Consider the following 16,016-nt stretch of genomic DNA (forward strand, 5'->3'; position numbering starts at 1 on the left):
AGCCCCAACTTGTAACACACTTTGACCTCCATTTCTGCTTTTCCTTAAACCAATCTGCAGTGTATGGAAGAGTGCCACAACATTGAGGCTATGTGCAGTTTGGGTTAATGTTCTGAAAAAATATGCTGTCCATATACACAAAAAGTAATGAAGAAAACAGTTAGTTCTAAAGTATAATGCATACTTCCTAGGCTGTAAAACCTCACCAGTCTAACAAAAAGCACCAAGATGCCAAAGTGGGAAAAAATATAAACCAGCACAGAGTCAATATCATAAATCATATCAATTAAGTTTTATTTGTTAGACTGTTTGGCATTTGGGAAGCTAGATAAATTAATTTAGCAGGCTAAAAATCCCATCGCTACCCTTACCAAAGATTTGCTTATTAACGAATTAAAGTCAATACTAAAAATAGCCTAGTGAGGAGTTTTTCTCTGTGCTTAATGATGAGGAAAGATACCAAATTATAGAAAAAAGTAGATAATATTTTTTGAAAATAAAAAGTAAAGAGAAATAAAGAAGTTAAGGCACTTATTTCCATGGTTTTGCAACATCAAGGGCAAAGTATGTTTTGTATTTCTTTGAGAAATTCCTTTCATCCTAAAACTGTAAACTTTGCTCCTTTCATAGGTTTTTATAACCTATGAAAATCTAACAACTGTAAGTTACCCAAATGGAATTCCTTACAGAACTTTTAATCAGTTTTTACCCTACAAATAAGCAAGGAAATTAATAAAATGTTCCTCAAAGTTTCCTACTACTACTGTTTTAACTATAATTAAAATAGAAGCTAATCTCTTGTATCCAATATTATTACTTCCATAATAAAGCTCACATTTTCCTTTTCAACTGATGCTGAATGAACAACTTATCATTTAAAAAATTAAATTAAAAGCTTCTCCAAATCAATTTTATTTAAGAAATAAATAAATTTGCTTTGGCAGGAGCAAAAGCAACTCACTAATATGTTTATGTCAAAAGCCAAAACAAAGTCAAAAAACACACATCAAAATGAACTCAGCATATTTGATAATATAAATCAATACAAATTCAATTAAATATTTCACGCTACATAGGTTATTATATTTCCCTTTCAACATATGCAAGCTAACCCTGAAGTTACATTGCTTTACATGCTCTAATCACAAGGACTACCAGGTGACCCTTTGCTGTGTACTTAGGTAACCACAGTAATATTTTCATAAGGCTTGAAGTTTAATACTAATGACTCACTATTAAGACGTGCAGAGAACCTGAAATGCCCTGCCTTGAAATATGTTAATTGTTAAAAATTATATAAAAGCATCAAATGAGAACCAAATAAAACTAGTACACCAGATATATGACACTGCCATCAATTAATTCTGAAGCTCTAAAAAAGCAAAGCATCCTCAAGCTAGTCTAAGAGTGCATGTGCTTTTGCACTTAAAAAAAAAAAAAAAAGCCCCACATATATATACCCGAAAATAAGGATAATGAAAAGATGCTCCCTTCTAAAGTAGTAATTCAGAGTACTGAAACTGCAATTTTTACAACACTCTAACAAGTGAAAATTTTAAAAATCTATTCACTAAACATATGCATAAGGTAAAACTAAACATGCATCTCATCTTATTAAAATGATACATCTATCCTGAATCTCTTTATATGCCCCAATGAATCATTTAAGAATTTCTTTTAATAAATGATTAAAAATACGAAAACATTTAACCTAAAGGAACGTAGCATTTAGACTGTGAAACTGTGTTGTGAATTTTATTAGAATTGTCATTTTGTTCTTAATGTTGAAGACTGTACTATAGTTTCATAAATAACAGCATTTGTGCTTTATGGTAAACATATCTGCATGCAGAAGTATGTTTAATAGCCTCTGCCCCATCTCAGGAAATTGTTCGTTTTAGTGTTGTCATTTTAGTCATTAATATCAGAATATTCTCATTCTGATAAAGACTTAATTTTTTACTTAATACGTCAGTAGAAAATATGTGAATAGACTGTATACCCCATTCTACCCCTTTAAAAACCTGAACATTCTTTTAAATGTTTCAAAAATATTTAGGTAACAAGAGTTACACTGTTTTATCATGATTAAATTGGTATTAAATTTATGGGTATAAGTGAAAAAAGCTAACCACTTAATAGTCATAAAATAATAAAATGCAATATTATGTCCTCTATATTACTAAGAAAGTGCACATTTATATAAGCAGCAGGTGAGGAGAGCAGTATCATGGAAAATCTGGATATATCTTTATATATATCCTTCAAAATAATGTTCCTTTACACAATTTACACATTTTAATTTAAATGTCACATATTTTCAGCTAACATTTAAATTAATTTTTATTGTAATATTTCAATTCTATTATAAACCATGAAATACCTTCAGAAACTGCCTCAAGGGTAAGAAGAGTTCTTTCCTTCTAGTCTATAATTATGACATTAAATGGTATATTTATTAAATGCTGTGTCTGAGAAATATACTCTGACCCTGAACATATTCAAATTCAAGACCTATGTTGTGACAGAATGAAGATTTATGAGGGCAATTTTATAATAATTGAAAAGATAAAGTATTCAAAGACCATGTAATGATAAGGAAAACACCTGACTGGAATATTGTGGCAGATCTGACATTTTACCAAAGGACAGTAATGCTTGATGTTCTATTCTTGCAGAACTCTGGATCCAGTTAACAGCAGGAGGGGAAAAGCAGCAGCAACATTTCAAATGTCCATCCTCTGATTTCCAAAAGACACCATGTAAGTAGAAGAAAATCACATTTTACTTCAAGTGATATGTCTTTGAAATGAAGACTCTGCTATTTTCAAGACTGAAAGGATATCACAGTGTTGATTTTATATACAAAGTAGGATCTGTTCCAGTATACTCTAGTGAAGTAATTCACATATGGAGAATAGTTAATTTTGACTTCATGACAAAATCGCCCATATTTTGAATAGGTCAACTTGTCACCTTCTTCGCAAACCACCTGTCAAAAGGTATGAAACACCATATTAAAAAGTGTCAGGTCATGATCTCACAGTTTGTGAGTTTGAGCCCTGCATTGGGCTCTGTGCTGATGGCGTGAAACCTGCTTGGGATTTTGTCTCTCCTCTCTGCCCCTCCCCCGCTTGGGCATGCTTGCTCTTTCTCTCAAAATAAAAAAATAAACTTTAAAAAAGAGTAAGATTAAGCTGAATTAAAAAGTCATTTTTGTCAAAAAGATTTAACTTTTCAAATGATTACTTACGTGGCCATTTGCAATGTCTAATAAATCTTTAACCCTACAGCCTCTCATGGTTCCCACCTCATTGCAGATAGCATCCTCTACAATTAGGTAATTAGCCTTGTAGGATGTCAGTATTTTATAAATATCTTCAGCAGATCGCTTTGAATAGATTTGATAGATCTGGAAGAATATAATTAAAACAGTGATGTCAAAACATTTAAAATGTATTATTTGAAACGACACATTGAGCATCTACTATTATTTGGTATAAAGCACTATCTATGGAAAATAAAGATATTCACTAAGCCTTGATTCCTGCCCTTAGGAAGCTTATATTCATAATTCATTCACTTGCCACTGAATATCTTCTCTGGAGAAATGTCCATTCAAGTCTTTTGGCCATTTCCCCCCAGCTTTATTGAAATATAAGTGACATACAATGTTGTGCAAGTTTAAGGTGTACAACCTGTGGATTTGACACACTTAAATATTGCAAAATGATTACCATTACAACATTAGCTGCCACCTCCACTGTGTCACATAATTACCATTTCTTTTTTCTGGTGAGAACATGTAAGATTTACTCTCTCAGCAACTTTCAAGTATGTAATATAGTATTATTAACTATAATCACCATACTGTAACATCAGATCCCCAGAACTTATTCATCTCATGACTGAAAGTTTGTACACTTTGACCAACAACTCCTCCTTCCCCTACCCTCTAGCCCCTGGTAACCACCACTCTACTCTCTGAGTTTGGCTTGTTTAGATTCCATATGTAAATGATAATCAGAGTATTTGTCTTTATCTGACTTATTTCACTTAGCAATGGGCTTTGCCCATTTCTTAACTGACTTGTCTTTTTATTATTGAATTATAATAGTTCCTTTAATCTTATACCACATACAGTGTATTTTATACTCACTTATACATGAAATAAAGTTAGCAAGGTTAAACATAGTTTGACCACTGTTACAAAATACTAAATAAACAAGAATGCTTAAAACTCCTGTCTTGATTCCATGGTATTTTCCATTACAATTTTGCTGAACTTATAAGATAATAAGTTCTGGATCTTATTAAATAATAAGCTTGTTCAGTTTTTCTGAGATGCTAACATTGGACGAGCTCTTGTTACAAAATACAAAATAACAGAATCACAAATGTTAGGCCAAAAGTATCACATGCTATTTGTCCTGGAAATACTGAGATTTGATATCTAGATTGGACAAGATCCCAACCTATTTGATACTCAGCAGCCACCTCCTACATGTTATGATTGCTGTCATTCCAGCACCTTCAGGTCCAATGTCCACCAATATGATAGAGGTACTTATCAAGAGGTACTTGATATTCTGTGGTACACAGAATGTTAATAAACGCTTCTCTTTGCTAAATAGGTTTCAATGGAAATATTTCTATCCAGCCTATATCTATTTATTGTTTTCCACATACATTTTTTACTTTTAAATTTTAAGAAGCTGTAACACACTCATGGGGCATTAAAAAAAAATACTTCTAGGGGCGCCTGGGTGGTTCAGTTGGTTAAGCATCTGCTTGATTTCAGCTTAGGTCATGATCATGGTTTGTGAGGTAGAGCCCCACATTGGGTTCTGTGCAGACAGCATGGAGCCTGCTTGGGATTCTCTTTTTCCCTCTCTCTGCCCCTCCCCCCCCCATAATCTCTCTCTCTCTCCCTCTCTCTCTCTCTCTCACACACAAAATAAATAAATAAACATTTTTTAAACATACACACAAGAAAACCACTTCTATGCAATGGCAACAACACAGGGTTTCTCGATCTAAGTACTATTGACATTTTGGGCTAGAGAATTCTTTGTTGGGACAGAGGATGACTGTTCTGTGTAGTGTTGGATGTTCAGCAGTATTCCTGGTCCCTACCCACTAGATGCCTGAAGAATTCCTCCTACAGTTGTGACAATCAATATGTCTCCAGACATTGCCAAATGTCCCTTAGGAGCATAATAGTCTCAGGTTTGAGAATTACTGGCCTAGGAATTATACAAAGATTAGTCACAGGTCACGAATTATAGATAGAATGCAATTCAAATGATATGGTCTCATTTATGGAGTCTGATTTGAATTTCAGTTTAACAACAAATTTATTCAGTCAGTACTTGCTGTGCACTAGATACCAAAGAGAAAGACAAAGTTTTGAAAAGAAACATGGTTCCTATTCTCATAGTTAAATCACATAAAACATAAAACTCTAAAATGTTTAAATTTAACTAGAACCTAATTAAAAGTCTGACCTAATTATAAGTGATTCTGAAATTCTGTATTAGGAAAAGACCAATCATAAGACAACAAAAAAACTAAAAAAAAAAAGTTCAGGAATATGCTATATACATCTACATTCTAGGCGACTGTACCTTTTCAAAATGCAGCAGATACTAGACAAAGGCAGCTGTTGTCTCTCAGGTAAATCACACCCAGATAGATCTCCTCATCTCTGACCTCTCCCCTGCTTCAATCTGTTCTTTCTGCTGTGACCATAATTAACTCTCTAAAACAGATCTAAGCATTCCATTCCCAGGCTTATTAAAAGTCTCTGATAACTCCCAAATGCCTCAAGGGTAAGTCTAAATTCTTCAGCACGACATTCCAGGTCCTTTAGAATTTGGCCCTAGTTTACTTTTTTAGTTTCATGGCTATACAAATTTCATGGCTCATGTCATTTTTCATCCTGGAATCAATGCATTCTTTTTCCAACCATGTTTCTACTAGTCCTTCAAAGCCCAGATCAAGCCAATGCCTTTTATGAAGACTTGGATTTGTAGAGGCAGAATGGATTGTTCCTGCCTTTTTTTTTTTTTTTTTTTTTAAAGAAGGCTCCATACCCAATGTGGAGCTTGACCTCACGACCCTGAGGTCAAGAGTCACATGTTCTACAGACTGAGCCAGACAGGTGCCCCAATTATTCCTGCTTTTGTGCTCCTCTTTGTACTTTCTATGTTTCTATGTGTGTGCATATACAATTTAATAGTAAATCAGAACATAATAACTAATATTTAAGTCTTACTATGTTTCAGGCATAGTGCATTATCTCATTTAATTGCTAAATAGGTTTCAATGGAAATATTTCTATCCAGCCTGTATCTATTTATTGTTTTTCACATACATTTTTTACTTACTTTAAATTTTAAGAAGCTGTAACACACTCATGGGGCATTAAAAAAAAAATACTTCTAGAGGAGGCTGGGTGGCTCAGTAAGTTAAGCATCTGACTTTGGCTCAGGTCATGATCTCACAGCTAGTGGGTTTGAGCCCCACATCAGGTTTTGTACTGACAGCTCAGAGCTTGGAACCTGCTTCAGATTCTGTGTCTCCCTCTCTCTGCCCCTCCCCGGCTCATTATCTATCCCTCTCTCAAAAATAAGTAAACATTAAAAAAAAATTTTTTTTTAATTAAAAAAAAAGAAATGCCAGGGACCTTGTCTCCACCCCACCTTTAAAATTTTTTTTCTGTATTAGGGCACCTGGGTGGCTCACTCATTTAAGCATCCCGACTCACAACCAGAAGATAAGAACTTATTATAATAACCAGATTCAGAAATTTGCTCAAAATTAAAGAAATTAAAGAAAACACAAATAAAAGGAAAGATATTCTGTGCTCATGAACTGGAAGAATGTTAAAACGTCCATACCACTTAAAGCCATCTACAGATTCAGTGCAATTCCTATCAAAATTCCAATGGCATTTTTCATAGAAATAGAACAAACAATCCTAAAATCTGTATAGAACCACAAAAGACCCTGAATAGTCAGAGCAATCTTGAGAAAAAACAAAGCTGGAAGAATCATGCTTCCTAACTACAAACTATATTACAAAGCTATAGTAATCCAAACAGTATGGTATCAGGATAAAAACAGACATATGGGGCACCTGGGTGGCTGAGTCGGTTAAGTGTCCAACTCTTGATCTCAGCTCAGGTCATGATCTCACAATTCATGAAACTGACTGTGCTGACAGTGCGGAGGCTGCTTAGGGTTCTCTCTCCCTCTACCCCTCCCCCATCCTCTCTCAAAATAAATAAATAACCGTTAAAAACAAAAACAGATACATAGATCAGTGGAACAAAACAGCCCAGAAATAAACCCACACATACACGGTCAATTAATTTACAACAGAGGAGTCAAAACAATACAATGGGAAAAGGACAATCTCTTCAATAAATGATGTTGGAAAACTGCACAGCCACACGCAAAAGAATGAAACTGAACTACTATCGTACAGCACACACAAAACTTAACTCAAATGGATTAAAGACTTGAATGTAAGACCTGAAACCATAAAACTTCTAGAAGAAAACACAGGTGATAAGCTCTTTGATAATGGTCTTGGCGATTATTTTTTCGGATTTGACAGCAAAAGTGGAGGCAACAAAAGCAAAAATAAACAAGTGGGACTACATCAAACTAAAAAACTTCTGCACAGCAAAGAAAACCATCAACAAAATGAAGAGGCAACCTACTGAATGGGAGAAAAAAAAATCTGATTAAAAAGTGGGCAAAATATCTAAATAGACATTGTTCCAAAATAGACATACAGATGGCAAACAGGTACATGAAAGGTGCTCAACATCATTCATCATCACAGAGATGCAAATCAAAACCATAAAGAGATATCACCTCACAGCTGTTAGAATGGGTACTACCAAAAAGGCAAGAAATGAGAAATGCTGGCGAGAATATGGAGAAAAGGGAACCCTCGTACTGGGGATGGGAAGGTAAAGTGATACAGCCACTGTGGAAAACAGTATGAAGCGTTCATCAAAAACTTAAAAATGACACTACCATATCATCCAAAAATTCCACTTCTGGGTATTTATCCAAAGGAAATGGAAACACTAATTCAAAGAGATATATGCACATCCATGTTTACTGCAGCATTATTTATAAAAGCCAACATATGGAAACAACCTGAATGTCCATCAGTGGATGAATAGATAAAATGTAGTATGTGTGTGTGTGTGTATTTATAAATAGGAAATTATTCAGCCATAAGAAAGAATTAAATCTTGCCATTTGCAACAATATGGATGACCTTGGGATGCCTCGCTGGCTTAGTCAGAACATGTGTCTCTTGATCTTGGGGGTATGAATTCGGGCCCCAGACTGGGTGTAGAGATTAGTACTTAAATAAATAAAGCTTGAACACACACACACACACACACACACACACAAAACATGGATGGACCTTGAGGATATTATACTAAGTGAAGTAAGTCACACAGAAGGACAAATACTGTAGGATCTCACTTATATGTGGAATCTGAAAGCAAAACCAAAACCAACCAAACTCACAGATACAGAGAACAGACTGGTGGTTGCCAGAGGTGGGTAAAATGGGTGAAGGGAGTCAAAAGCTACAAACTTCCAGTTATAAAATGTATGTCATAGAGACCTAATGTAGAGCATAGTGACATAGTTAGTAACACCGTACTGCACATTTAAAAGGTGCTAAGAAAGTAGATCTTAAAAGTTCTCATCATGAGAAAAAATTTTTTATAGCTATGTATGTTGATAGATGTTAACTGGACTTAATGTGGTAATCAATTTGTAATATATACAAATATCAAATCATTGCATCGTACACATGAAATTAATGTAATGTTATATGTCAATTACACCTCAATTACTATTTATTTATTGTAAAAATTTTTAACCATATTTTTTAAGGTTTTTTTATTTTGAGACAGAGTGAGAGAGCAGGGGAGGGGCATGGAGAGAGGGGGACAGAGGATCTGAAGTAGCTCTGTGCTGACAGAGAGTCCAATGTGGGGCCTGAACTTGCAAACTGTGAAATCATGGCCTGAGCTGAGTCAGACACTTAACTGACTCAACCACTCAGGCACACCTATACCTCAATTTTTTAAAAAAGGCATTGTGTGGGGCGCCTGGGTGACTCAGTCGGTTAAACATCCGACATCAGCTTAGGTCATGATCTCATGGTTTGTGAGTTCGAGCCCTGCATGGGGGACTGCACTGACAGTTCAGAGCCTGGAGCCTGCTTCAGATTCTGTGTCTCCTTCTTTCTCTGCCCCTCCCCCACTCATGCTCTGTCTCTCTCTGTTCTCAGAAATGAATAAACATTAAAAAAATTTTTTTTAAAATAAAACAGGAAACGGGGCGCCTGGGTGGCGCAGTCGGTTAAGCGTCCGACTTCAGCCAGGTCACGATCTCGCGGTCCGTGAGTTCAAGCCCCGCGTCAGGCTCTGGGCTGATGGCTCAGAGCCTGGAGCCTGTTTCCGATTCTGTGTCTCCCTCTCTCTCTGCCCCTCCCCCGTTCATGCTCTGTCTCTCTCTGTCCCAAAATAAATAAATAAATAAATAAATAAATAAATAAATACATTAAATAAAACAGGAAGTGTGGAAATACAAAAAAAAAGGGGGGGGGTGTGGTTCCTGGCTGGCTCAGTTGGTAAAGCATATGACTCTTGATCTCAGGGTTTTAAGTTTGAGCCCCAAGATAGGTGTAGAGATCAGAAGTGTTGAATCACTACATTGTACACTTTAAACTAACATTACACCGTATGTTAACTAACTGGAATTTAAATAAAAACTTAAAAAATAATCTTAAAAAAAAAGGAAAACAAACTTGTTCAAGGTCACAGAGCTAGCACATGGCAGGAGTAGCATTTGAATCCAGGTATTCTAATTCCAGAGTCGTCTTCTTACAGTTTAAATTCTATATTGCTTTATTACCTCCTTAGCTTACAGCATACTTAAAAACTACATAAAATTCTCTCAAACTGAAAAACAGAATATTTGGAATTTAGGTTCAGTTGGTCACTGCTTCCAGATATGAAGTTAACATTTGCATCTGGACCAGTCAAAATAATACATTCTATTGTATTATTAGATATTGTAATGTTATACTAAGTTATTAATAACAGCCCATACTGAAAAATAAACCACAGTGAGACAGAACTTTAGCCTGGAAATACAAAGTGTATCAAGACATTAACTGACAGTCTGCCTGCCTTCGGTAATCTGATTGAGAACAATCGTATTTTCCAAAGAATGTTTCTTTTTGTGAAATATTACATATGAGTTCCCTTGAAACTTTGTGGAAAATTAAATGTTTCTCCTAGAAACTTATCAATACCATTCATAAAATAATGGATACCATTCATAAAATAAAATAATTTGCTCTCCTCTTGGTTAAATATATTACACAGCTTTTCAAAGACCAAAGGTAATAATCAACTCTTTCTAAAATTGTTTGGATTTTCCTAGCTAACCAGGAACACATGCATCATTACAGAGCTATACTAAAATAGAAGAGGGATGTTTAAAAGATTTAAATGTGTAATCTAAAATGCCTTACATTTTCATTTCTCTTGAGAAGATCATCATCATTGTAAAGAGGTAAGCTGGTCACCATCCATCCCGTGCATAATTTAATCGCACCCATTAACTGTGGACTCCCTGCAAACACAGCTGCAACTGGAGCTTGCCTTCTGTAAAGAAACATAAAGATTTACACACTGAAAAGGTAAGTGTACTATTTAGATCAATGATTTATATCAACTCTGAAACAGCAGGCAACTCAATCATGTATTGTATACTTGAATTTCTATATCAGCATTTGTTTCATTGATGAATTCAAAAAAAATAAGCACCTACTAAGTGCCAGGAACTATTTTGAATGCTGAAAATATGGGAAAAAAAATTTAAGTTTTATTTTCATTTTTAAATTTATTTTGAGAGAGTGAGAAAGAACTTGAGAGCAAGTGGGGGTGAGGCAGAGAGACAGGAAGAGAGAGAATCCCAAGCAGACTCCATGCTGTTTGTGCAGAGCCTGACATGGGGCTCAATCCCATGAACCATGAGATCATGACCTGAGCCAAAATGAAGAGTCGGGATGCTTAAATGAGTGAGCCACCCAGGTGCCCTAATACAGAAAAAAAATTTAAAGGTGGGGTGGAGACAAGGTCCCTGGCATTTTTTTTTTTTTTAATTAAAACAAAAAAAAAATTTTTTTTAATGTTTACTTATTTTTGAGAGAGGGACAGATAATGAGCTGGGGAGGGGCAGAGAGAGGGAGACACAGAATCTGAAGCAGGTTCCAAGCTCTGAGTTGTCAGCACAAAACCTGATGCGGGGCTCAAACCCATGAGCTATGAGATCATGACCTGAGCCAAAGTCAGACACTTAACCAACTGAGCCACCCAGGCACCCCAAGGTTCCTGGCTTTTGAGAGAGATGGGAGGGATATAGGCCAGGTGGTAATACTACTACTAAAAAATAATGCAGGGTATATATAATGACAGGAATTTACTACTTTATATAGTGTAATCAATTCAATGGTGAGTGTGAATTCTCAAATTTATCCTTCTGAAAATATTAACCACCACAACCCAAATCTTTCCCAATCCATCCATCTCCTGCTTCTTCCCTACCTTTACCATGTACCTGTCTGCAGATAACACATGTAGGACTTCTCCACTTTGAACGATGATCCAAAGCCCCAGAAAGATGCCACTTACAAGACTAGGAAACCTAAAAGCAGATCCCAAAGGGTTGCTCCAATGTCTTCACTAACCAATCCAACCAATTCAACATTCAGCATTCACTTACTACACGCTAGAGTCAATGCCAAGCTCTGGAAATAAAAGATGGCACACAGCCACTGTCTTCAGGGAGCACCCAGTAATGGGGAAACAAACATGAAACAGGATAATTATACCACAGTAATATATATAACTGCCTGATGTACAATGTCCAATGTTCAAGCCCCTATGCTTAAAAATAATGTGATAAATCACACACCCAGATTTAACTTCATCTTTTGTTAATGACAATACAAAGCTATATAGTCAGTGTCCTACAATGGTAATCACAATTCACAAAAAATATTAATAGGCAATAAAGGTGATCTAAAGAAAACAATTTTTATACATATGAAATGTGTATTTACAGTAACAAAACCTTGTAATAACACCAATTCTCATTTCTATAAACCTATTCCTCATTTATAGAAACATTTTTGTCTTCCCCCCCCATATTTTCCTGTTTTTTGATAGTGTTTCATTTTTTCATGTTTTATTTTCTCCTTCTATGTCTTAAACATTTTTCAGTGTAGTTATTTCATAGTGTCTACCCACTATGTAGGGTAGACTAGTTGTAAAACGGCTGCAATGATTCTTACCTCATACCTATGCTCTCAGAGCAAACAGTGGTCCTGGTCATGTGACTCGCTTTGGCCAACAGAACAGAAACATAATGTGAGCAGAAACTTTTAAAATGTTTGACATTGAGATTCGTCCTCTCTTGCTACTCTTAAGAACTCTATAACCACTATCTTCTAAATGAGCCCAGGCTACCTGAGCTGGATGAGAGGCCTGTGGCCAAGTCAATTCCATTCCCCCAGCTGGTACCTACCCAACCTTTAGACATGTGAGAGAGGCCATGCCTGACCACTCAGTCCCAGAGCAGCTAGCCCAGACCAGAAGACTCTTCCCCACCCCCCACTCACTGACTGCCAAAATAGTGAAAAATAAGAAATGTTTATTATTTGCAGCCACTAACTTTTGTGGTAGTCTATTATGCAGCAGAAACCAACTCACATAAATTTTATTATCAGAAATTTCTAGAGCTCTGGGGCACATGGCTGGCATAGTCAGAAGAGCATGTGACTCTTGATGTCAGGGTCATATTGGGTATAGAGTTTACTTCAGTAAGTAAGTAAATAAACTAAAAAAAAAAAAAAGAAAGAAAAAGAAAAATTGTTAGAGATCTAATTCTGTTGTTTATCACAAACAACAGCTGATCTCACTGTGTTGGACCGTTTTGTCATGTGTTTTTTAATTTTAGAGCTCATCTTCATGAAGTCCTATTTGTGGAAACCTGTGTAGCCTGGGTTGAGAATATATCAGACACTCTAAACCACACAGGACCACTTTTTATGATAATTTTTTGACTGGGGGTTTCTTGGATTAGACAAGTATAATTTCAAACTGCAAACCCGTGTGAATTCAGATCCACTGCTGCAAATTCAGAGGAGAGACTTTTGTTTGACTAATAGCTGAGGCCAAGGAAGATATGCTTTCCCTACCACTGGATGGTTATTTTGTGGGTCTATTCTATCACTGATAGTGTAGTCCTCTGAGCGTCCCTTAGTCATATGTGTGTGTTGAGAGAGGGAAAACGGGGTCTCAATTGCAATTCCCTGTATCCATAGGCCAAAGACCATATCTTCTGTCCTGTGTGGGTTTTAACATACGCATGGCTATTAGGGGCGCCTGGATGGCTCAGTCAGTTGAGTGGCCAGCTTCGGTTCAGATTCATGATCTCGCGGTCCGTGGGTTTGAGCCCTGGGTCGGGCTCTGAGCTGGCAGCTTGGAGCTTGGAACCTGCTTTGGATTCTGTGTCTCCCTCTCTCTCTGTTCCTTCCCTGCTCACATTCTGTCTCTCTCTCTCTCTCAAAAATAAATAAAGATTAAAAAACTTAAAAATAAATAAATAAAATAAAATATGTATGGCTATTAAAATTAAAATCTTAAATTTTGGTAAACTTCGTTAACAAGACTAGTAATCCACCACTTATCCAACCCAGGGTAAAAGAAACAACCTCTTGACTATCTAAATAAGGGAATATTTGTTTCTTTATATTCTACATTTCTAGGTGTAGCACAGAAAGAGTCTCAAATCTCAAACTTATCAATGCTATATATATTAGCTTTTTATTTCTTTAAGTAAGGGGCTTGAACTCACAATCCAGAGATCAAGAATCACATGCTTTTTTTAAGTTTATTTATTTATTTTTGAGAGAGAGAGTGCGCACGCTTGTGAGCAGGGGAGCAGCAGAGAGAGAATCCCAAGCAGGCTCTATGCTGTCAGTGCAGAACCCAACACTGGGCTCAATCTCATGACCGTGAGATCATGAACTGAGCTGAAATCAAGAGTCAGATGCCTAAGTGACTGAGCCACCCACGTGCCCTGAGTCACATGTTCTGACTGAGCTAGCCAGGTGCCCCTGAATGCTACTTTCTTTTTTTTTTTTTAAGTTTATTTTTGAGACAGAGAGCGAACGTGCACACATGAACAGGGGAGGGGCAGAAAAAGGGAGCCAGAGAATCCCAAGCAGGCTCCAAACTGTAAGCGCAGAGCCCAATAGCAGGGCTCGAACCCACAAACCATGAAATCATGACCGGAGCTGAAATCAAGAGTCAAATGCTTAACCATCTAAGCTACCCAGGTGACCTAATGCTGTATTTCCAATGGAGAGGAGTTCAATTAGAAAATCAGAATTATAAGTCAATTAAAAACTAAATATCCCTAAAAGCATGGGGCAAAATTCTAAGTTTTATGAGAACAATTTGGAAAAGGATTAATTTATTATTTCCCCTGAATTGATGAGATAGCATGCAACAATGGTTTAACAAAAGTGTTAAGCAGTTCAATTCTTACTTTATCCAGGTCATAAGTTCCACTGTATCTGGGTCATAAAATTCTTGTAGTTCCATTAGTTCTGTCATTAATCTTGGAAAAAACTAAAATGCAAAACAAAATTCCCAAAAATATGTATAAGTATCCAAAAAGTTCAAAACTGCTCCAGAGTATTTACTACGAGACTAACGTAAGACAAACAATATTATAACATCATTCTCACGGAAAAAATATCATGGATCTTTTTACTTTCTTTCAGTGAGCTGCTCATTCTTCTCAGTCCAAATAATCTAAATAATCTATTTTATGGTTAATTTACTGCCTAGACTCAATAAATAATTTTATCATTACCAAACAATCATCAGTTTCATCTTTCAGGAACACACAATTAATTTAACAGGTTTATTGGCAATTAGTTTCATGTTATGCTACAATAAACTAAAGAATTTATATTATTTTATAAATATTCAAATTTTGGAGTTGCCAAAACACTTTTTTTTAATTCCAGTGTAGTTAACATACAGCATTATATTCCTTTCAGGTGTACAATATACTGATTAAACAATTCCCTATATTACTCAGTGCTCATCAAGATAAGTGCGTGTGTATTATACATATAATATATATATATATTTTATATATATATATTATATAAAAAATACACATACACACACCATATCTTCTTTAGCCATTCATATATCAATGGACAATTCCCTATATTACTCAATTAATTCCCTGTATACTCAGTGCTCATCAAGATAAGTGTGTGTGTATATTATACATATATATTATTATATATAATGTACACACACACATACCATATCTTCTTTAGCCATTCATCTATCAACGGACACTTAGGTTGTTTCCATAATTTAGCTATTGTAAATAATGCTACAATAAACATAGGGGTGCATGTATCACTCTGAATTAGTGTTTTTGTATTCTTTGGGTAAATATCTGGTAGTGCAATTGCTGGATCATAAGGTAGTTCTATTTTTAATTATTTGAGGAACCTCTATACTGTCTTCCACAGTGGCTGTACAATTTGCATTCCCACAAACAGTGCATGAGTGTTTCTATTTCTCCATATCCTAACACTTGGTTTTTTATTTTTGGTTTTTTAGTTTTTTTTTTTATGTTTATTCATTTTTGAAAGACAGAGACAGAACACAAGCAGGGGTGGGGCAGAGAGAGAGGGGGACACACAATCTGAAGCAGGCTCCAGGCTCTGAGCTGTCAACACAGAGCCCGATGCGGGGCTCGAACTCAGGAACGGTGAGATCATGACCTGAGCCGAAGCCAGACACTCCACCCAGGCGACCCTTTAGTTTTTTTTTTAAGTTTATTTATTTTCATTGAGAGAG

The 16,016-nt window shown here is 35.9% G+C and overlaps 1 protein-coding gene across 3 annotated transcripts in view; it reads right to left on the minus strand.

Moving 5' to 3' along the window:
* Nucleotides 1-272: 272 nt before the first annotated feature.
* Nucleotides 273-16,016, minus strand: part of DPY19L4 (dpy-19 like 4) — a 67,021-nt gene continuing 51,277 nt past the window's right edge. For all 3 annotated transcript variants that reach the window (XM_047088940.1, XM_047088939.1, XM_047088938.1), the window contains 4 exons: nt 14,674-14,756; nt 10,589-10,721; nt 3,254-3,412; nt 273-2,992 (listed from right to left, as the gene is read on the minus strand). In XM_047088940.1, coding sequence (XP_046944896.1) covers nt 2,828-2,992; nt 3,254-3,412; nt 10,589-10,721; nt 14,674-14,756 — 540 coding nt within the window. In that variant the 3' untranslated portion in view covers nt 273-2,827. The remainder of the gene's footprint in view (nt 2,993-3,253; nt 3,413-10,588; nt 10,722-14,673; nt 14,757-16,016) is intronic.

This window comes from Lynx rufus, unplaced genomic scaffold (genome assembly GCF_022079265.1).
Source record: "Lynx rufus isolate CCGP_SWC_20201006 ecotype Redwood Valley unplaced genomic scaffold, mLynRuf1.p SCAF_26, whole genome shotgun sequence".
NCBI classification, from domain to species: Eukaryota; Metazoa; Chordata; class Mammalia; order Carnivora; family Felidae; genus Lynx; species Lynx rufus.